Raw genomic sequence first — 24,185 nt, forward strand, 5'->3', positions numbered from 1 at the left:
CTGCCACTGCCAATCAGTGCCACCGCCAACCAGTGCCACCTGCCAGTGCCAACCAGTGCCACCTGCCACTACCAGTGCAACCTGCCACCACCAACCAGTGCCACCTGCCACCACCAATCAGTGCCACCTGCCAGTGCCACCGCCAATCAGTGCCAACTAGTGCCAACACCAACCAGTGCCACCGCCAATCAGTGCCATCTGCCAGTGACAACTAGTGCCACCGCCAACCAGGGCCACATGCCACTTCCAAACCAGTGCCACCTGCCAATCAGTGCCACTACCAGTGCCATCTGCCAGTGCCAATAGTGCCACCTGCCAGTTCCAAACCAGTGTCACCTGTCAATGCCAACCAGTGTCACCTGCCAATGCCATCTGGCAGTTCCACGTGCCTGCCAGTGCCAGCCAGTGCCACCTGCCACCGCCAATCAGTGCCACCTGCCACCGCCAATCAGTGCCAACCAGTGCCATTGCCAATCAGTGCCACCTGCCAGTGCCACCACCAATCAGTGCCAACTAGTGCCACCGCCAACCAGTGCCACCTGCCAACACCAACCAGTGCCACCACCAATCAGTGCCATCTGCCAGTGATAACTAGTGCACCGCCAACCAGGGCCACCTGCCATCACCAACCAGGGCCACCTGCCACTTCCAAGCCAGTGCCACCTGCCAGTGCTAATAGTGCCACCTGCCAGTTCCAAACCAGTGTCACCTGCCAGTTCCAAACCAGTGTCACCTGCCAGTTCCAACCAGTGTCACCTGCCCGTGCCAGCCAGTTCCAGCTGTTGCCAGCCTTACTCTTTCTGGTCAGCCCATAACCCTGATGTAACAGCGTTTCAATGGAGTTATTGACTGGGTGCTCCATTGTGAGTTAGGGATAGGGGGTGAAAATGAGTGGCCTTACCCCAGGAGCTGACAATCCATACCACTCTAAAAAAAATAAAAAAATAAAAAACTGGCTCCTAATGGCCGGTTCACACTGCAGGCGCGGCGAGGCGTCTCCGACTTGCCTCGCCGCGACCTGCGGCGACCTCAGCGGAGACTTGCAGAGGACTTCTGTATAGAAGTCAATGCAAGTCGCCCCCGAAGTCGCCCAGAAGTAGTACAGGAACCTTTTTTCTGAGTCGGAGCGACTCGAGTCGCTCCTCTCAGAACGGTTCCATTGTACAGAACGGGGGCGACTTGCGGGAGCGAGGCGAGGCGAGTCGTGTCGCCTCGCATCCCCCGCTGTGTGAACCGGCCCTTACTTTTTTAACTGGCTCCTAAATTCAAAGCAAATTTGTCAACCCTTTCTCTAACCACTCCATTATCTCAAGGTATGGATAATAGTTCAGTATGTATTATAAAAAAAAAAAAGCATATGACTCCATGTTTGATGTGTTTCAATATAAATCTTTCTCAGGGTTTGAAGTAGTCACACCTATCAGATGACATTAAAAACGGTCCATCCCTCAGAAGGAGCTCACTGGATCCAGACAACGATTAGGGAGCATTATATCCTAAAGATGTGGGTAGTGGGGCGCATGTTGACTTTATTTACCTTTGTGTTAGAGGTGCCGTATCTTTTTTTTGGTCTGCCCCATTAATTCAATTTTGTATGTTACACTGTTAGTAAATGTTAACATTCAATGTAAGAATTTGTATTGGTTTATTTCTTACAGATAGAATCAATGCTGGATATAGCTGAAAGGGAGCGTCTCGGAAATACTCGCCAGCCAGACAAACCTTTGATTCGACTTCGGGTAAGATAGATACAGATCATTTACTGCATTAAGTAATCATATCTGCTTTTATTAGTCTGACTTTTCATTTTCATTTGGTTTAATTACATCTATTGCTATTGGATTTTTAATATCTTTGCACTTTATAAGCATATTTATTCTAAAACTGTAATTAAATGGTCTTGCTGTGATGGATGAATAAAGATTAAAAGAAGAGCTGCAGATACAAATTTGCTCTTTGACCCTGGGTTCACACTGATGTGATGTGGGAACCAGCACGATTACAGCGTCGGTTCCCGCATCACTCTTCTCCCGAAGGCAGTTCACACTGCCTTGTGCGAACCGCTGCAGGTATCATTAACAAACTTAATGACACCCCCAGTTTAGTTCACAGATCGCACAGGAATCGGATTGCATTGGTGAGCACACCCGTGCGATCCGATTCTAGAGCGGGGAAAAACAAGTCCCTTTTCTGTGCAAATCCAATGCAAGTTTAGCATTTGATTGGCACCTGCAGTCGGGTGCAAATCACATGCGATCTCTGAGATTGCACTAGTGTGAACCCAGACTTTTATCAGCAGAGATCACTTGACTGAAATCCTAGGCTTTTGCTCATTTGACCAGCACTTGAGGGTACACAAAGCAGCAATTGTTTCAGGATTCAGATGTATTTCAACATTTTGATAAATTTCTATTTATCTATCTTTGAGCTTTATGTTGGCATTTGAACACAACACGGCTTTTGAGGGGTTGTTTCAGGCTAATTAAACACCTTTCTTCTTACTATGGCCTTGGTTCACTGAAAAATAGAATATGATCATTTTACAGAATACTGCTCATCATTGCACTTCATCTTTTCATTACCATCGTAAACAAGTGATTGGTAGTAGGGATATATTAAGTCAGTATTCAAAAGGTTATAACACCTGCATTTTTACCTTATAGAAAAAGTCTTTTAGAGAGTTTGCATATGCCAGGAGAAAATTGGTTCATCAAAGCAGACCTGACAATAAAGTGTTTTTTCTAGTGTTTTTATATATTGAATTCTGCTAATAGAATTGAGTGCACTGATGACCTGCATGAAAATGTTTATTTCAACTAATTTATGGTAATAGAAAATTCAATGTGATCCTTTATCATTTTATGACAAGCCAGTGTATACAATGGATTTATTGTACCTGTGTAAACTTGTGTTCATGTTCTTGATTCTGACCACCCAGAGAAAATGTAATTTGTTCCAACAGGGAGTCTGCTAGACCATATAAATATAGAGATGTGTCCCCTGTCAGCCTTGTTGTAGTAGTGTTTGTTTTGCATTCTTGCAAAGCCTTTTGTGGGCACTCTGCATCACCTACTGGGTTCTGCAGAGGCGGTGTGAGAATTCTGTGTCTGGGTTGGTTACAGAGAGTTATTTCTGTTTCGTCAGTTGGCCAACTCCTGGTGAGCTTGTCATCAGTGGCAGTGGTTGGGCTAAGGTCTTACAAAACAGGTAGGCACTGTTTGGGAAGGGCCTGTGAAAGCCCCCTTTCCTTGGAAGAGCTCCTTCAGTTCTTATCTTTGGGGAGAGGAAGAGTCTTGTGTTAGCCCTCGTTTCTCTGGGAGAACCTCTGTTGTGGAAAAGCTCCCTGTGTGTAGGCAGTACCTGAAAAGAGATCCCAGGTCATGAGCCTAGGTCTAGAGCAGGGGTCTTAAACTGGCATCCCTCTAGCTGTTGCAAAACTACAAGTCCCATCATGCCTCTGCCTGTGGGAGTCATGCTTGTAACTGTCATTCTTGCAAAGCCTCATGGGACTTGTAGTTTTGCAACAGCTGTCGGGCCCCCAATTTAAGACCCCTGGTCTAGAGTGAGTGACATTCTGTGCAGGCATTGTGCCTGAAGGTCACCTAGGCCTAAATTAGCCCTGCTAGCATCAGAATTCTAGAATGGAGTAATACTAGAACCTCCTGTTTTGTGGATGCTGTGTGATGCTCCTAGATGCTGAGACTCATTTAGCAACTGCTGAGCAACTGGGTAGTACTCCCTGGAGGGTCCTGTTTGACTTTAGCACAGCTGTGCATAGCTCTGTCTGCACTGCCACATCATCCATTCACAGACCCATTCACAGGGATCTGCGAATTTGAGGACAGCAAGTTTCATCTGCCACCATAACAGAGTGACATCACTGTATACGTAGTCCAATTTTTCTTCCCTTGTTCCCATAAGTCCATACTTCTATACATATCTGGGGCTGGAATATAAACTGTGCAAGTGCCTGGTCATTGCATCTACAAAGCATTGATCATGGTTGCAATGTTCTGCAGACTTCAATACAAAAATGAAATAAAAGCACATTTTCTATTTTATTAGTGTGGGTGCCTTTATTACATTTTTGCAAAAGGTGGACTATGCATTTATGTGTGGGTGATGTCTTTCTTTCTTTGGATTTTTGGTGATTTTATCCATTATGTACTGTATAATTTATACAAAAAATAGTGATTGATCTGGTTAGTGACGTTGGACTGCTATTATTTTGAACACAACTGTATATGTATTTTACCGTATTTTTCCGTGTATAAGACGCCCCCCACTTTTGCAACCCAGAATTAAGAAATCCATATTTTAAACAGGTAAAACAGAACACAGTTTTATTTAGTAATTAAAGTTTACATACCAGTATATTATGCATCATATCACTTTATTCAACCTCTGTTGCATCAATGTTCTCTTCTTCATCACTAGTTCCAGACAGAATTTCTTCAACTTCTTTTGCATCACTGCTGTCTTCTGAGTCACTGTCTAAATATGTGAGATCATCCTCAGTTCCGTCCATTTCATTGCTGATTCCACATTTCTTGAAGGACTTCACAATCACTTCTTGTTTGACGCCATGCCATGAGTTTAGGACCCAATTGCAGACCTCGGTAATGGTTGGTTTTTTCACTCTTCCTGCCGGGGTCAAGTTATCACCTGCTTTTTGCATCCATCTTCTCCATTCTTCTCTCATCAGGACCTTAAATAGCTTGTTGATTGAAACATCTAGTGGCTGTAGCTGACCTGTAAGTCCACCAGGAATAACTGCTAGGTGTGTTCGCAAATCTGATGCAACCCTTTTAGTCTTTTCTGTTAAATGTGCTCGGAATTGATCAAAGACAAGCAGAGCTGGCTTCTTTAAGAGCCCTCCAGGTCTTCTGGACCAAACCTTTGCAAATCAAATGGCCATAATGTCTTCATTCATCCATCCCTTCTCTTGAACTTGCACAATAATGCCAGGTGGTATGGTCTCTTTAGGATAGGTTTTCCTCTTGAAAATAAGCATAGGAGGCAGTTTAGTACCATCTGCACAGCATGAAAGCACAGCAGTATAGTGTGTCTTTTCATGGCCACTTGTTTTTATTGGCACTGTTTTGATTCCTTTCACATCCACAGTTTTGTTGGAAGGCACATCAAAATTGAGAGGGACCTCATCCATGTTTGCAATCTGACGAAGTTTTATGACATAGGAGTGAAACTGTTGGATTTTATCCTCGTAAACTGGTGGCATTTTCTGAGCTAACTTTGTTCGTGTTCTCATGGCCAGCCCTTCTCTCCTCATGAAATTGAAGCACCATTTTGCCTTTCCTGTAAAATCAACAATGTTAATTTTGCCTGCAAACATACTTGCCTGACATTGAATAAGTTTGGTTGACACACATAAGCCACTCTGGCGCTGCTCCAAAATCCAAGTTTTAAGCCTCTGCTCCAAATTTGGCCATTTTGCTGGTTTTCCCCTTAAGGCCTTCTTTTTTTTTGGCATCTTAAGGAGTTGCTCTTCCTGTTTTCTCCACTGTCTGATCATACTCTCAGTGGGGGGAGGTCCAAACTGTCTCTCTGCAGCTCTATTCCCATGCTCTTTTGAATAGCTAACTACACTGAGTTTGAATTTTGCAGAATAAGACAGTCTCTTACTTTTATTATTCGGTGACATCTTGGGCTCAAAACGCTCCGCTCTCTGCATCTGCGCACTCTCCACCTCCGCCTCTACCTCCAGCTGACGTCACTAACCTACGGCTCGTGATTGGAGGAAGCCGTTCGTAAGCTATGACCATCTACGCACCCGCGCGGCTCTCTCCCAGGCTGACTGACCGTGTATAAGACGCTGCTCGAATTTCAGTCTAACAATTTAAGGATAAAGTAGCGTCTTATACACGGAAAAATACGGTAGTTTGAAAAGGAAAGTGCACTTAAAGTGGCTGCAAACCCCTTTATGGAACTTGTACCTATAGGTAAGCCTATAAAAAAGGCTTACCTATAGGTACTGTTAATATCTCATAAACATGCGCCGTTTAGGAGATATTTACTGTGTTGTGCACTGATGATGTCATAGGCGCATGAGCTATGAAGAAACTGTCCTCCATGCCGTTTCTTTCCAAGCGAGTGCCATGCGATGCATACTAGCCCATTATCCTTTTACTTTGCAATGAACAACAGAGAAAGTAAAACCCATCAGGGTTTACTTCCTCTTTAAGTGTTAAAAAACAAAAACAAATTACTCTTATGCCTCGTACACACAGATTTTCCGAAGGAAAATGTTCAATGGGAGCCTTTTGTCAGAAATTCCGACCGTGTGTAGGCTCCATCGGACAGTTTCCATCGGAATTTCCATCGCACAAAATTTGAGATCTGGTTCTCAAATTTTCCGACAACAAAATCCATTTGTGTAAATTCTGATTGTGTGTACACAATTCAGACACACAAAGTGCCATGCATGCTCAGAATAAATTACGAGACAGAAGCGCTTGGTCTGGTAAAACTAGCTTTCATAATGGAGATAGCACATTCGTCACTCTGCAATTTTTTAAATAGTTTAATGCAGCGCATTCTCTTCTTCTTTATAATGCTAGAAGAATGAAGTAGTTTTGCTGCTCATATTCACACAGAGCTCTCACAAACTGGTTTCTTTATTATTTCTTGTGATCTCATGAATAATAATAATTTTGTTTTTCATCAGACCTCCATAATAATGTGTATAGTTTTTTTTTAGTTTTTTTGTTTTTTATCAAGATCTTTTTTTTCTAGTGCTCTCCATAATATTAGTAGTTTTGTGTGTCAAGTTACCACAACACCATTGTCTTGTATTTTTTAACCTCAAGGAGGTTGGTTGGTGTTGGTGTCCCTTGTTAATTTGACCTTGTATTTTTGAAATTTACCTGCCTACTCACAAACAAACTGTCCTTTTTGAAGTAAAACACATAGCCAAGTATTTCTGAAAAAGAAATAGCCATTTAATATGGGTTATAACAAAATAAAGAGGAAGGCAACGATTGAGAAACTGGTGAGATTTGCGAAGCCTTTGCATGACACAACACAAGACAAACCCTAATGTCAGGTGAAAATCTCCTGATCTTGACCCAATATAGGCCTCAGTATAGGCCACTGATGCACCAAGTTAAAATTGTACCTTCGTTATATCGATCGTCGCCTCCATTACCTTGTCCTCCGCTCACAGATTGTACGTACGATGCATGCATGTTCCGCTTCATGTACGCTGCGCATGCGTGAAACTCCGCCCGCCCCTGATGTTCTTTCTAGCATATTCCCCACCCCTTCTATTTCGGCGCAGTGGGAGAGCACATGTGCATTCAGAGAGCAGCAATGACGAAAGACCAGAGCCACAAACGTCACGATCCCGGAGGAGATGAGGCCTCAAATATGTCCTTTATAAAGATGGTGGACATCTTGACGAGGGCCATCTATGATGGGAAACCCCCAAGACACGTCCATTGATCCTCCATGATGGGAGCTAGTACATGTTGACATTAGGCATCGCATGGGACTGGGAGGGAAATCCCTAGTTTTAATCCTAATTTGTGTGCATCTTCAAAATTTGTCTTTTACAGGGGTAACAGCACCCCATCTGATGAAGGCAATATCAACACATGTCTGATATTGCCTTCAATCTATCAAAGTTGAACTTTGTAAGTTCCTGAGTTGTGTATATTTTGCTTTGAAACGTGCCTGTTTAACCAAATAAAGGATATTTACAATGTGAATAAAAAACGAAATATACACCAAAGATGTTGGTTTGTTTAAAAACCCTTTTCTAAGTCGTGTGAATGTGCTTTGAGTAAAATGTTTTCTACTCGACAATGTGTGGCTTCTCCTTTCAATGCTCAATAGCAATTTTTGTAGTTGGTGTTTACAGTGACAATGGGGGTTAGTTATTAAAGGCAAATCCACTTTGCACTACAAGTGCAGTGTCATGTGCACTTTTAAGTGCACTTGGAGTGCAAAGTGGAATTCCATTTAGTAATTAACACCCACAGTGCTTTCTAATTTGCCACAATCCTGCCATTTTTGTGACTCCACAAAATTCATTCATGGTGCTGAAAATTATGAATATTTTTGTCAGTAATGCATTACATACTGTAGAGGCTCAGCCTGGGGCAGGGTTAAGAGGGGGTTAATTGAAGAAGGCAGTACTTCCCCTTCAGCCCTGCTTATTATCAGGTGTGCTGAAAGTGTCAGTGGTGGAGTTGTTGAGTAGGAGAGAGAGAGACACAGCAGCACGCTGTGTGGAAATGTCCATTGCTGGAAGGTGTACCTGCTGGGTGAGCTTAAACCACAAAAAGACTTTAGTTGTGTTTGGAGCCATGAACTGTTACCTCTAAGCCTGTGGGCTGATGAACTGTGAGCTGTACCTGGGTGCACACCAGTGTGATAAGACAAGTCGGTCTGGTCTTATGTTTTGTTTTGCTGAATAAAAGCCAATTTTATTTTACTGGACTGCCTCTGAGACAGCTCTTCACCCCTTTGATCCCCTACAATTGGTGGAGCGTGCATCGGGCAGTTTGAGGGGTCCAGTCTAATCCCATGTCCTGGGTTAAAGCTGCGCAGACAGTGAAATCTTCTGAACAAACCATGGAGGATGTGGTTAAGCAGCTGGTACTGGCTAATACACAAGCGCATGCCTGCCATCAGGAGGCTCAGGCCCGCCATCAGGAGGCCCTGGTACAAGCACAGACCCGCCATCAGGAGGCCATGGTACAAGCACAGGCCCGCCATCAGGAGGCCGTGGTACAAACACAGGCCCGCCATCAGGAAGCACAGGCCCGACAGGAGCAGATCCTGGTGCAGACAGTCGCTGTACAACAGGAAACAAATCGCTTGCTGAGTGAACAAGATAGCGGGATTACAAAAGATGGTGACCCAGCAGGCTGAAATGACGAAAGATGACCCCGCTGTAGAGAGTGACCCCCGGAAGGCAGTGCAGCGGACCCTGCAAAAGATGACGGCCTTAGACAATGTGGAAGCATACCTAGCTATGTTTGAGCGGCTTGCAGCAAGGGAGGGTCTGCCTGATAAAGACTGGGCAGGTGTACTGGCTCCTTTCCTGACCGCAGACCCCCAACAGGCGTACTGTGACTTGGCCCCGGAATCAGCACGCGATTATAAACTCCTGAAAGCAGAAATCCTAGCAAGGCTGGGAGTGACTGTCGCTTTAAGGGCGAACAGTTTCCATAGCTGGCGCTTTGACAAGGCTAAGCCTGCCTGTGCGCAACTCTACCACCTCATGCATTTGTTCCAAGATTGGCTGAGACCTGAGGAAAAAACACCCACTTAGATTGTGGAAAGCGTCGCACTCGATCGTTTCCAGCATGGACTATCCAGGGAGCTCCACCGATGGGTGGCTCAGTCCGAGCCTCAGTCACTGGATGAGATGGCTACAGCTGTTGAGCGCTACAGTTTTGCAGAAAAGTTCAAGGAGAGTCCCTCTGTCACAAGAGAGCTGGCCCATTTCAAAGAAGTGCGTTCCAGCACCAGTGTCCCTTCCGGTGATCGCATAGTGGCTGCTCGGAGGGATAATACAACTACCAAGAGCACCACAGGACCTAAGCTTCCAGGGAACCGACAGGGGGAATCCCATGAGGTTCGCTGTTGGTCCTGCCATCAACTGGGTCATCTGGCGGCCCAGTGCCCAAGTCGGGAAGAACCAATGGAGTGCGACATGGGTCGCCGTCGCTCCATGTATATCCATGCTTTATGTGCTGCAACCAACCTAAATCCGCATTAGTGTGTGGTATGGGTCAATGGACAGGACATGATAGCATTCCTTGACTCTGGGAGTGTCATTACCCTGCTCCGATCGGATGGGTTGCCAAGAAAGCTGGTACCAAGGGAACAGGTTGGGGTCATCTGTGTGCATGGTGATGTTAAAAACTATCCGGTGGCCCGTGTTACCCTGTGTACCCCAGCAGGAACGGCTAAACTAAAAGTGGGGGTGGTCCCAGGACTACCTCATGATTTACTAATCGGGCGAGACTGCCCCATGTTTTGGGACTTGTATGAGCAAAAGCTCAAAGGTTCGGGGGTTTCCCCCAAAAAGCAAGAACCCACAGAGGTGGTGAATAATACTGTGTTGCAGGAGGTTGTTACTAAGGATCAATAACAGATTGCTCCAAGTCCCCTGGAGGTGTTTGTGGGATTGGAAGTGGAAAGTACCTCCTCTGAGCCAGACATGTCAGATCTCGGGGGCTCCTGGCAAGATTTCCTTAGTGCTCAGATGAGAGACCCCACTTTGATCCCCGCCAGGGAACAGGCCACAGTCTTAAACGGTGAACCACAGCACCCTGGGGCGGACTTGAAGTTCCCCCATTTTGCTGTGAATCAGGACTTGTTGTACTGAGTAACTAAGGTCAATCAATAAGTGTTGGAACAACTGGTGGTACCCAAACCTTTTAGGTCTAAGGTATTGCATTTGGCTCATAGTCATGTACTTGGGGGTCACCTGGGGCGGCTAAAACTCAGGAATGGGTTTTACAGCATTTTTTTTGGCCCAGTGTATATTGAGAAATTAAGGACTACTGTGAGTCCTGTCCTACCTGTCAAAGAACCGCTCCAATATCCCATTTTCGCAGTCCGCTGGTACCGCTTCCAATTATCGAGGTTCCCTTTGATTGCATAGCCATGGACTTGGTGGGCCCCTTACCTAAGTCAGCTAGGGGACACCAATACATTTTAGTTGTCCTTGACTATGCCACCAGGTATCCGGAAGCGGTCCCTTTAAGAAATTGCTCATCCAAGGTCATCGCACGGGAGTTGTTTCAGATGTTCATGAGAACAGGGCTCCCATCCGAGATCTTGACAGACCAAGATACCCCGTTCATGTCAAAAGTGATGAAGGAACTCTGTAACCTGTTTAAAATTAAACACTTGCGGACTTCAGTGTATCACCCACAGACTGATGGGTTAGTGGAGCGGTTCAACAAAACCTTAAAGGGAATGCTAAAGAAAGCAGTTGAGGAGGATGGTCGGAATTGGGATTGCTTGTTGCCTCCCTTGTTGTTTGCCATAAGAGAGGTACCCCAGGCCTCCACGGGGTTCTCCCCCTTTGAGCTGGTTTATGGGAGACACCCCCGTGGACTACTGGATATAATGAAAGAGACGTGGGAACAAGAAGCTTCCCCGTATCAGAGTGTGGTCGAACACGTGTCTCAAATGCAGGACCGGATAACAAAAGTTATGCCCATATTACGGGAACATTTGCAGGCTGCGCAAAACGCCCAGAGTCTGGTAATCAACCGATCTGCCAAGATTAGAGAGTTTAAACCTGGGGATCGGGTGCTGGTCTTAGTGCCTACCATCGAGACTAAGTTTCTAGCCAAGTGGGAAGGACCCTTTGAGATAGTTGAGAGGGTGGGCAAGGTCAACTATAAAGTCCATCAGCCCACCAAACGTAAACCCTACCAGATTTACCACGTCAACTTGATCAAACCATGGAAAGATAGACAGGTTTTGACAGTCGGTCTGAAAGTCCCAGAAGAGCCTGATGCTCAGATTAAGAAGGTAGGGATTGCAGAGGCTCTCTCCCCTTCTCAAAAACAGGAGTCCCAGGAATCTTTGCAGAGGAATCAAGAATTTTTTTTCAAACCTACCGGGCCTAACCTCGGTAATTGAACATAATGTCATTACAGACCCTGGCGTTCGAGTAAACCTCAAACCCTACCGCATACCCGAAGCTCGCCGGAATATTGTCTCGGCTGAGCTTAAGAGAATGTTGGACCTTAGGGTCATTGAGGAGTCTTCAAGTAGCTGGTCTAGCCCTATAGTCCTTGTACCCAAGCCGAATGGAACCTGGCGGTTCTGCAATGACTTTCATAAGTTAAATGAAGTCTCCAAGCCAGATGCGTATCCCATGCCCCGGGTTGATGAATTAATCGAGAGATTGGGACCGGTCCGGCACTTCACCACTCTTGACTTGACCAAGGGATACTGGCAGATCCCACCTTCCCCAGAGGCTAAAGAAAAAACTGCATTTGCCACACCCTAGGGCTTGTGGCAGTATGTCCGAATGCCATTTGGGTTGCATGGGGCCCCATCCACTTTCCAGAGGGCCATGGACTTCGTCCTGAGACCTCATAAGGATTTCTCAGGAGGCTATCTTGATGACATTGACAAGGTTGGGTTGGAGGAGGCCCGCTACCTGGGGTATGTTGTAGGCAGGGGTGTGATTAACCACTTTCAGACCGGCCCATTTTGCTGGTAAATGACCAGAGGTCTTTTTACACTTTGGCACTGCGCTGCTTTAACTGGTAATTGCGCGGTCATGCAATGTTGTACCCAAACAAAATTTGCGTCCTTTTCTTCCCACAAATAGAGCTTTCTTTTGATGGTATTTGATTGCCTCTGCGATTTTTATTTTTTGCGATATAAACGTAAAAAGACCGCAAATTTTGAAAAAAAATGATATTTTCTACTTTTTGTTATTAGAAAAATCCAATAAACTCAATTTTAGTCATACATTTAGGCCAAAATGTATTCAGCCACATGTCTTTGGTAAAAAAAAAGTCAATAATTGTATATTTATTGGTTTGCGCAAAAGTTGTCACATCTACAAACTAAGGTACGTTTTCTGGAATTTACGCAGCTTTTAGTTTACGACTGCCTATCTCATTTCTTGAGGTGCTAAAATGACAGGGCAGTACAAAACCCCCCCAAATGACCCCATTTTGGAAAGTAGACCCCCTAAGGAAATTGATAAGAGGCATGTTGAGCCCATTGAATATTTTATTTTTTTGCCTCAAGCGATTGAATAATGACAAAAAAAAAATTTTTTTTTTTTTTTTACACAAAGTTGTCACTAAATGATATATTGCTCACACATGCTATGGGCGTATGTGAAATGACACCCCAAAATAAATTCTGCTGCTTCTCCTGAGTACGGGGATACCACATATGTGGGACTTTTTGGGAGCCTAGCCGCGTACAGGGCCCCGAAAACCAAGCACCGCCTTCAGGCTTTCTAAGGGCGTAAATTTTTGATTTCACGCCTCACTACCTATTACAGTTTTGAAGGCCATAAAATGCCAAGATGGCACAAAACCCCCACAAATGACCCCATTTTAGAAAGTAGACACCCCAAGCTATTTGCTGAGAGGCATGTTGAGTCCATGGAATATTTTATATTTTGCCACAAGTTGCGGGAAAATTACAAACTTTTTTTTTTTTTCACAAAGTTGTCACTAAATGATATATTGCTCACGCATGCCATGGGCATATGTGAAATGACACCCCAAAATAAATTCTGCTGCTTCTCCTGAGTACGGGGATACCACATATGTGGGACTTTTTGGGAGCCTAGCCGCGTACGGGGCCCCAAAAACCAAGCACCGCCTTCAGGCTTTCTAAGGGCGTTACAGTTTTGAAGGCCATAAAATGCCAAGATGGCACAAACCCCCCCCCCCCCCCAAATGACCCCATTTTAGAAAGTAGACACCCCTAAATTTAGGGGTACACTAGTGAGACTAGGTAATAAATGGCGGGTGCCCTGAAACTATAAAAAAATAACTAACCAACCAGCGTCACCTGTAACAGTTATATGGTGATCACTGGTGAAAGGGTTAACTAGGGGGCAATCAGGGGGCTTTATGCGGTAGTATATGGGGGTCCCTGGCGCTATAAAAAGCTGCGGCGAACCTAAATACCTACCTGCCTAACTAGCGTCACCTGTGACACTAATACAGCGATCAGAAAAACGATCGCTTATTAGGCTGGGTTCACACTGGAGCGATGCGGGAACGCCACGAATGCGCGGCGGGTTCCCGCATCGCATGCCTCCCGGCGGCAGTTCACACTGCCCTATGCGAACTGCTGGGAGTGTCAGTGAAATGTTAATGACACCCCCAGATCAGTTCGCATATCGCAGTGCGATCTGCAAACTTGGATCGCATGGTGTGAACACCCATGCGATCCGATTCTGCTGCGGACCAAAAAAAGGGTCCCGTGCGAGTTTGCGGCGGGTGCGACACGAATTCAGCCATACTATCTGTATAGCTGAACTCGAATCGCACAGAGATCGGATGTGATTTGCACTGCAGTGCGGTGCGAATCACATCCGTTCTCATAAACCGCTGCAATGTGAACCCAGCCTTAGTGACACTGGCGACGGGGGGTGATCACGGGGTTAAACCTTTATTGGGGGGGTTAGGGGGGTACCTTAGAACTAAAGGGGGCTAACCCTAACTGCCCTAACAGTTATTAGTCACAAATGACACCTGCCGGGTGATCAGGGGGTTAAACCTTTATTAGGTAATAAATGGCGGGTGCCCTGAAACTATAAAAAAATAACTAACCAACCAGCGTCACCTGTAACAGTTATATGGTGATCACTGGTGAAAGGGTTAACTAGGGGGCAATCAGGGGGCTTTATGCGGTAGTATATGGGGGTCCCTAGCGCTATAAAAAGCTGCGGCGAACCTAAATACCTACCTGCCTAACTAGCGTCACCTGTGACACTAATACGGCGATCAGAAAAATGATCGCTTATTAGGCTGGGTTCACACTGGAGCGATGCGGAAACGCCGCGAATCCGCGGCGGGTTCCCGCATCGCATGCCTCCCGGCGGCAGTTCACACTGCCCTATGCGAACTGCTGGGAGTGTCAGTGAAATGTTACTGACACCCCCAGATCAGTTCGCATATCGCAGTGCGATCTGCAAACTCGGATCGCATGGTGTGAACACCCATGCGATCCGATTCTGCTGCGGGCCAAAAAAAGGGTCCCGTGCGAATTTGCGGCGGGTGCGGCGGGTGTGGCGGGTGCGGCGGGTGCGGCGAATGGCTGAACTCGAATCGCACAGAGATCGGATGTGATTTGCACTGCAGTGCGGTGCGAATCACATTCGTTCTCATAAACCGCTGCAATGTGAACCCAGCCTTAGTGACACTGGCGACGGGGGGTGATCACGGGGTTAAACCTTTATTGGGGGGGTTAGGGGGGTACATTAGAACTAAAGGGGGCTAACCCTAACTGCCCTAACAGTTATTACAGTCACAAATGACACCAATGCAAAAAAAAAAAAAAAAAATGACATTGGTGTCACTGTGACTGGGGGGCAGGGGTAATTGGGGGGGTGATCGGGGGGTAAAGGGGGGGTGTGAGTGTGCCTGGCATGTTCTACTGTGTGTGGGATGTGTTGGTGCAACTCACTGATCCGCTCTCCTCCGTGTCGGAACGAAAAATACCGACACGGAGGAGAGAATACATCACTTCCTCTCCTGTGTTTACATTACAGGAGAGGAAGTGATGTCACCGGGGATTTCCATTCGTCGGGAGCGATCGCGAGGGGGTGGCCATGAATGAATGGCCGTCCCCTCGTCCGGGATCGCTCCCGAACGAAAACCGACCGCCGCAGGCACCGGGCGGGGGCCCGATCGGGCCCCCGACCCGCGGGAGGCAAAGGACGTACATGTATGTGCTTATGCCTGCCCGTGCCATTCTGCCGACGTACATCGGCGTGCGGCGGTCGGCAAGTGGTTAAGCCCCAACTAAAGAAGGTGGAGGCTATTCAGAAATGGCCCCGTCCACTCACAAAGAAACAAGTGCGTTCTTTCTTCGGCATTGTGGGCTATTATAGGAGGTTTGTCCCCAACTTTGCCAGTCTAGCAGCACCTCTGACTGATCTCACCAAGGGAAACAATGCAACTGTTGTTCAATGGAGTGCAGAAGCAGCGTTCTACCGATTGAAGCAAGCTTTGTGCCAGGAACCAGTGTTGGTAGCTCCCGACTTCCAAAAAGAGTTCCTGGTACAAACAGATGCCTCAAAATTGGGTCTGGGTGCAGTACTGTGCCAGATGATTGGGGGCGATGAGCACCCTGTTGTGTACTTGAGCCGGAAGCTCACACCAGCTGAGAGGAACTATTCCATTGTGAAAAGGGAGTGTCTCGCAATAAAATATGCTTTGGAGACACTCCGCTACTACTTGTTGGGCCGACCCTTCAAGTTAGTTTCAGATCATGCGCCTCTTAAGTGGATGGCCCAAAAAAAAGACAAAAACTCCAGAATCACCTGGTGGTTCCTTGCTCTACAGGACTTCAGGTTTGTAGTGGTACATAGACCGGGAAAGGTACATCAGAATGCGGATGCCCTTTCCCGGGTCTACTGCCACTGGAGTCATGGTGTCCAGACCCCTGGCCTGGAACAGAGGGGGGGATATGTAGAGGGTCAGCCTGGGGCAGGGTTAAGAGGGGGTTAATTGAAGAAGGCAGGTACTTCCCCTTCAGACCTGCTTATTATCAGGTGTGCTGGAAGTGTCAGTGGGGGAGTTGTTGAGTAGGAGAGAGACACAGCAGCACGCTGTGTGGAAACGTCTATTGCTGGAAGGTGTACCTGCTGGGTGAGCTTAAACCACAAAAATACTTTAGTTGTGTTTGGAGCCATGAACTGTTACCTCTAAGCCTGTGGGCTGATGAACTGTGAGCTGTACCTGGGTGCGCACCAGTGTGATAAGACAAGTCGGTCTGGTCTTATGTTTTGTTTTGCTGAATAAAAGCCAATTTTATTTTACTGGACTGCCTCTGAGCCAGCTCTTCACCCCTTTGATCCCCTACAATTGGTGGAGCATGCATCGGGCAGTTTGAGGGGTCCAGTCTAATCCCATGTCCTGGGTTAAAGCTGCGCAGACAGTGAAATCTTCTGAACGAACCATGGAGGATGTGGTTAAGCAGCTGGTACTGGCTAATACACAAGCGCAGACCTGCCATCAGGAGGCTCAGGCCCGCCATCAGGAGGCCCTGGTACAAGCACAGACCCGCCATCAGGAGGCCTTGGTACAAGCACAGACCCGCCATCAGGAGGCCGTGGTACAAACACAGGCCCGCCATCAGGAAGCACAGGCCCGGCAGTGTGTAGCAGACCCATATCATAATAATAGTTTGCTGAAAAAAAGATTGTCACCTCATGTATCAAGTAAATTACATTTGCACTATTGAAGAAAATGTCCAAAAAGAATAGCCCATTGGAGAACCTAGGAGACAGCTAAAAGATACCCAGGCAGTAAATCAAAGGAAATCTTCTTTTAGTTTAAGTTAAATTTTTTTAGGATAAAATGCTTCTTAAACATTTTCTGGCATATCAATGGCCCCCCACCCGCAGAGTGTTAGACATACTTCTGTCTTTCTTCGTGGGCGCTTTGGGGGGGCAAGCCAGGATGGCCAGCTTTAAGCGCCGTCAGGGTTTTTTTTTTGTTGAAGTCCGGCCTCAGGCCCAACTGAGGCCACATAATTCATTTCTTCCTAAATACTTGTGTAGAATGCAGCATGCAAGGATTGTGTGGTTAAGTTTATATTCCGCCATGTTGATTGCTGTAAGGAATAGGCGGAACCGGCTGGCCATTATTTCAAAAGCGTTCTCCACCATTCTTCTGGCTCTGGCCAGTTATAAACCCTCTGGTCCGGGGTGAGGGTCCTCATAGCTTCAAAACAGCCGGCTGGTCATAACAAACTAACAGCACTGAAAAACAAAGGCCAGAGTTGAAAATCAGATACGAGTGATCAAGAACGCCCTGAAGATCAAATAAATAATAGAAATACCAACCCACAAGCACAAACTGAACGATCGGAAAAGCAGGAGGCTGAAAAGCGTTACCAAACTTCTAACATGAGATTAGCGGAAGGAGCCCAAAGGGTGGCACACTTGGTATTGAACTACGTCTTTTTAGTGCCGTCGTACTGTACGCCATCTCGTTCTTGACATTCGCAAATTCCGACCAACTTCATGTCAACGTGTGTATGCAAGACAAGTTTGAGCAAACATCCGTCGGAAAAAAAACATGGATTTTGTTGTCGGAATGTGCGATCATGTGTACGAGGCATTAGAGTCTGCATTTCCCTTATAAAGCCTTCGTGTTCTCGTTTAAGCTTTCTCTTTTCTGAAAGTTTGGGTTTGTATGTCCTGCTGATAATAGGCTTAAAAGCATGTTTTTTGTTTTCACCTATATTATCAATAAGCACGTGTTTTATAAGATTCAGTTAAATAAGTGCTTGACCATCTTTGAAAGTATATGTGAAGCATGCATTTCTCTATAATTCATGGTACTGTGCAGACATACAACATTAACTGGTTCCCGACCGGCGCACGCCGATGTACGTCGGCAGAATGGCACGGGCAGGCAAATAAATTTGCTGCCCTGCCGGCGGAGGCACGCTTGTGTGCCGGCCGGGTCTCCCGGGAGTCCGGTCACGGGTCCCGCGGTCTTGATCTGCGTGGGCATACCCGTGATCGTCTCACAGGGCGGCTGAACGGAGAAATGCCGTTGTAAACAGCATTTCGCCGTTCTGCCTAGCAACTAGTGACGCTGATCTCTGCTCCATGTGATTGGAGCGGAGATCAGTGTTCACTAAGTGAAAGCCCAGCCCCCCACAGATAGTAACACGCCCCTAGGAACACTTAACCCCTACACTGCCACCCACTGGTTAACCCCTTCCCTGCCAGTGTCATTTACACAGGAATCACTGCATTTATATAGCAGTGATTGCTGTATAAATGACAATGGTCACAAAAATGTGTCAAAAATGTCCGAAGTGTCCGCCATAATGTCGCAGTCACAATAAAAATCGGTGATCGCCGCCATTACTAGTAAAAAAAAAAATTATTAATAAAAATGCCATAAAACTATCCCCTATTTTGTAAACGCTATAACTTTTGCGCAAACCAGTCAATAATCGCTTATTGCGATTTTTTTTACCAAAAATATGTAGAAGAATACATATCGGCCTAAACTGAGGGAAAAAAATGTTTTTTTTAAATATTTTTGGGGCATATTTATTATAACAAAAAGTAAAAAATTGTGCGTTTTTTTCAAAATTGCCGCTCTATTTTTGTTTATAGCGCAAAAAATAAAACCCGCAGGGGTGATCAAATACCACCAAAAGAAAGCTCTATTTGTGGGAAAAAAAGAATGTCAATTTTGTTTGGGAGCCATGTTGCATGACTGCGCAATTGTTAGTTAAAGCGACGCAGTGCCGAATCGCAAAAAGTGGTCTGGTCTTTGACCAGCAAAATGGTCCGGGCTGAACTGGTTAATACACTGTTTAGTTTTGTAATGAAAAAATCCAGCTAAAGTATACATTTAGCTAAGAAATAAAAAACAATCTGACATCTATTGGGTGATTCTGTGAGATACTGTATGTCTCCGCCATAGCTTGCAAATGGATCTGAAATATTATAGTGAAGCTAATTACTATTGAGCCTTTCAAATGACCTTTAAGTTATCTTTTGTATTCCTTGTGATAATTTTCTGCTATTTTCTTTTAAATTCAGTCTGTTTCTGCTTATTCAATTTGTGCTGCATTTGCTTGCTTTAGACTTTATTTTTGATTTTTAGTTATTGCCCTCATGGTGGTTCATGGCCATGAGCGAAGAGCTGCAGCTGCTTTTTATATTCCACAGCATTGTAGCCTTCATTCACTATGGAACATATGAATATGAGATATAAAATTTCCACCTTGTACTATGCGTAACCTTTTTTATTTTATTTTTTTAGTACCTTATTTTAGACAACAGTGTTTTACATTGTTCAGCTGACCATCTTTTTTGGCCTTGTCCTCTGCTTTTTATTACACTATTACCTTTGTTTTATTTTTTCTATTAAAGCAGACTAAATTACCCTGGTCAACATTAACTATTTTTAATCTTTATACTACTAGACTTAGTAAATAGATCTGAAGGTATATTATATGTACTTTTTTTAACCTTATTTCAATTTTTTTGCTTTAATTTTTCAGGTGGTGGGGAGGGGGTGGCTTTCTTAGCTGAGTGCCTGCATGCCTAAATTCATGGGCAGGTGGATTCCAGGCAGTAAATGCTATATGAATCATCTGCCCTTACACAAGATGGCTGCAGCTAGAAATGCTAGGGGGTGTTTTTCAAAGTGATTTCTTAACAAAGTAAAGGATGGAGACACAGATAAGTGTGTGAGCTTGCTTTGAATATTAAAAATGAATCAAATAGCATTTTAAGTTTGCGGTGCTCGGGTACAGTTAAGTTCCCCATTAGTTATATTTGTGCTGCATTTATATGCTTAACCACTTAAGAACCGCCGCATGCCAATGTACGTCATTACAATGGCATGTACAGGCACAAGCACGTACATTTACGTGCTTGCCTTCCAGCGGGTGGGGGGTCCGATCGGACCCCCTCCCGCTGGATGCGACGGTCCGGTTCGCTTCAGGAGCGATCCGGGATGAGGGGATGGCCGTTGGTTTCTGGCCATCCCCTCTCGATCGCTCCTGGCGAATGAGAAGCTTCCTCCCACTGTGTATTGTATACACAGGCAGAGAGGAAGTGATGTCATTCTCCTCGGGGCGGTCTTATTGACCGGATTACGAGGAGAAGACACAGTAAGTCTGCACCAAACACTACACTGACACTAAATAACACACAGGCACACAAACCCCCCCCCCCCGATCACCCCCCCCCATGTCCGTTCCCCCCGATCACCCCCCCGATGTCCCCCCCCCAGTCACAGTGTCACTGATTGCAGTGATCATTTATTTACTGATCACTGCATTCAGTGTCAGTTGTAAAAGTAAAAACTGTCAGGGCAATTAGTGTTAGGTCCAGGGTAGCCCCCTACCACCCCCCAATAAAGATTTAACCCCCTGATTGCCCTTAGAGTTAACCCTTTCACCCCCTTTTGCCAGTGTCACTAAGCGATCATTTTTCTGATCGCTGCATTAGTGTCGCTAGTTATTTTTTTAGGTTCACCGCCAGGTTTTTATAGCGCTAGGTACCCCGATATACTACCCAATAATGGTTTTAACCCCCTGATTGCCCCTAATTAACCCTTTCACCCCCTTTTGCCAGTGGCACTAAGCGATCATTTTTCTGATCACTGCATTAGTGTCGCTAGGCAGCTAGTTATTTTTTTAGGTTCACCGCCAGGTTTTTATAGCGCTAGGTACCCCGATATACTACCCAATAACGGTTTTATCCCCCTGATTGCCCCTAGTTAACCCTTTCACCCCCTTTTGCCAGTGTCACTAAGCGATCATTTTTCTGATCGCTGCATTAGTGTCACTAGTGTCGCTAGGTAGCTAGTTATTTTTTAGGTTCACCGCCAGGTTTTTATAGCGCTAGGTACCCCCATATACTACCCAATAATGGTTTTAACCCCCTGATTGCCCCTAGTTAACCCTTTCACCAGCGATCACAGTATAGGTGTCACTGGTGACGCTGGTTAGCCAGTTAGTTATTTAGGTTCCCTGTCAGGTTTTTATATAGCGTCAGGGACCCCCATATACTACCTAATAAAAATTTGAACCCCCTGATTGCCCCTAGTTAACCCTTTCACCAGTGATCACCGTATAAGTGTTACGGGTGACTCTGGTTAGTTTGCTTTTTATAGCATCAGGGCACCCACCATTTATTACTCAATAAAGGTTTAACCCCCTGATCACCCGGCGGGTGATATCAATTAGGTTTTAGGGTCAGGGTCTGCGTCGCCCCAGGCAGCGCCAGGTTAGTGCCAGTACCGCTAACACCCACACGCAAAGCATAAACCTCCCGTAGTGGTATAGAATCTGAACAGATCAACATCTGATCAGATCTATACTAGTGTCCCCAGCAGTTTAGGGTTCCAAAAAAACGCATTGTTAGCGGGATCAGCCCAGATACCTGCTAGCACCTGCGTTTTGCCCCTCCACCCAGCCCACCCAAGTGCAGTATCAATCGATCACTGTCACTTACAAAACACTAAACACATAACTACAGCGATCGCAGAGTCAGGCCTGATCCCTGCGATCGCTAAGTTTTTTTTGGTAGCGTTTTATATTTAAATCCGGAAGGCAGTGCTTTGTTTTCGGGGTCCAGTACGTGGCTAGGCTCCCAAAAAGTCCCCCACATGTGGTATCCCCATACTCGGGAGAAGCAGCAGAATTTAGTTTGGGGTGTAATTTGACTTATGCCCATATCATGTGTGAGCAATATATCATTTAGTGACAACTTTGTGCAAAAAAAAATAAAAAATGTAATATTCCTGCAACTTGTGGCAAAATATAAAATATTTCATGGACTCAACATGCCTCTCAGTAAATAGCTTGGGGTGTCTACTTTTCAAAATGGGGTCATTTGGGGGGGGGGGGGGTTTGTGTTATTTTGGCATTTTATGGCCTTCGAAACTGTGATAGGTAGTGAGGAGTGAAATCAAAAATTTGCATCCTTAGAAACCCTGAAGGCAGTGATTGGTTTTTGGGGTGCCGTACGCGGCTAGACTCCCAAAAAGTCCCACATATGTGGTATCCCCGTACTCAGGAGAAGCAACAGAATATATTTTGGGGTGCAATTCCACATATAACTATGGCATGTGTGAGAAATATATCATTTAGTCACAACTTTTTGTAAACTTTTTTTTTTTGTGTGTCATTATTCAATCACTTGGGACAGAAAATTTTTTTTTCAATGGGCTCAACATGCCTCTCAGAAATTTCATTGGGGTGTCTACTTTCCAAAATGAGGTCATTTGGAGGGGGGGGTTGTACTGCCCTGCCATTTTAGCACTTCAAGAAATGAGATAGGCAGTCATAAATTGAAAAGCTGTGTAAATTCCAGAAAATGTACTCTAGTTTGTAGACGCTATAACTTTTGCGCAAACACAAAAATATACGCTTATTGACATTTTTTTTACTAAAGACATGTGGCTGAATACATTTTGCCCTAAATGTATGACTAAAATTTAGTTTATTCGATTTTTCTTATAAGAAAAAGTAGAAAATATCTTTTTTTTCTCAAAATTTTCGGTCTTTTTCCATTTATATCGCAAAAATTAAAAATCGCAGAGGCAATCAAATACCACCAAAAGAAAGCTCTATTTGTGGGAAGAAAAGGATGCAAATTTCGTTTGGGTACAACATTGCATGACTGCACAATTACCAGTTAAACCAGTGCAGTGCGAAATTGTAAAAAGACCTCTGGTCCTTAGGCTGTTAATTGGTCTGGGGCTGAAGTGGTTAAGGCTTTATATATATATATATATATATATATATATATATATATTTTTTTTTTTATCATTAACTTTTTTATTGGAATTTGTATATCAGGAAGTATGAACATGATATACATTGTTTCACACAGTGAGTTGAAGAAGTGCTAGTTATTGTTCTATTTGTGATACATGGCACTAAATGGCACTACACAGTTTTGTAGCCTTCATTTGTGGACATTTATAATTATTCCACCTTGTACTTTATTTAACCTTTTTTTCAACACCTTATATGAGCAAGAGTGTGTTATGACGCTCAGTTTTTTTTTCGTTGTTCTTGTTTAATGCATTTTTATTACTTGAATTTCCAAGAAGTGCCTCTTGAAAGTACACAACTTCAACACTCGACTTGGCCTTTGTAGAGAATAATTAGCAAACCTTATTTGCCATGTTCTATATAGACCTGGGCACTTTTTTGCACTTAGTAGTTTCCAGTAATGGCTTTTGAGCTTACCATAGGTTATGTTTCCTGCTTCATGTACATTGGAAGTATTGTGAATTATACAGGCAAGATGCTTATAAGGATTACTTAGAAATCATTTGTTAGGCTTAAAGTGGTTGTAAAGGCTAAAGATGTTTTACCTTCATGCATTCAATGCATAGAGGTAAAAAAACCTTCTGTGTGCATAAAGATAAAGCATACTATGCATGAAGGTAAAAATAAACCTTCAGTGTGGGTCCCTCACTCCTCATTGGCTGAGATGTAATGGCCATTGGCTTCTGCCGCTGTCAGTCACAGCCATTGAGTTGGGGGTCAGGGATGAGCCACGGTCTCTGTGTCTTATGGACACAGAGAGCCGGCTGTGGAGTTGACATGAGTGCCCCCAAGCAAGCGGCTTGCTATGGGGGCACTCGCGAATGGGGAGGACCCCAGAGCGCTGGCGGGGGTCCAGGGAAGAGGAAGACAGGGGCTGCTCTGTGCAATACCTATGTACAGAGCATGTCAATTTGACATGTTTATTTTTCTAAAAAAGAAATATATATTGGCATGCCGCTAACGGCGAAAGTGCACCTGCACGCCGTTAGTGCATGCGCCGTACACAGCTGTCACTGTCTTTTAGTAAATATCTCCTAAACTGTGTAGGTTTTGGAGATATTTCTTGGACCTACAGGTAAGCCTTAATCTAGGGTTTACAACCACTTTAAGTTAAGGTGGATGGCCATGTCTTGGTAGGTTTGCAGTTGTGCCATCCT

At 45.0% G+C, this 24,185-nt stretch overlaps 1 protein-coding gene across 2 annotated transcripts in view; it reads left to right on the forward strand.

Moving 5' to 3' along the window:
• MRE11 (MRE11 double strand break repair nuclease) overlaps positions 1 to 24,185 on the forward strand; it is a 594,456-nt gene that overhangs the window by 227,189 nt on the left and 343,082 nt on the right. For both annotated transcript variants that reach the window (XM_077484966.1, XM_077484967.1), the window contains exon 10: positions 1,659 to 1,739. In XM_077484966.1, coding sequence (XP_077341092.1) covers positions 1,659 to 1,739 — 81 coding nt within the window. The remainder of the gene's footprint in view (positions 1 to 1,658; positions 1,740 to 24,185) is intronic.

The sequence above is a fragment of the Lithobates pipiens genome, unplaced genomic scaffold, assembly GCF_037356315.1.
Source record: "Lithobates pipiens isolate NorthernLeopardFrog02 unplaced genomic scaffold, aLitPip1_a1.2 Scaffold_17, whole genome shotgun sequence".
NCBI lineage: Eukaryota > Metazoa > Chordata > Amphibia > Anura > Ranidae > Lithobates > Lithobates pipiens.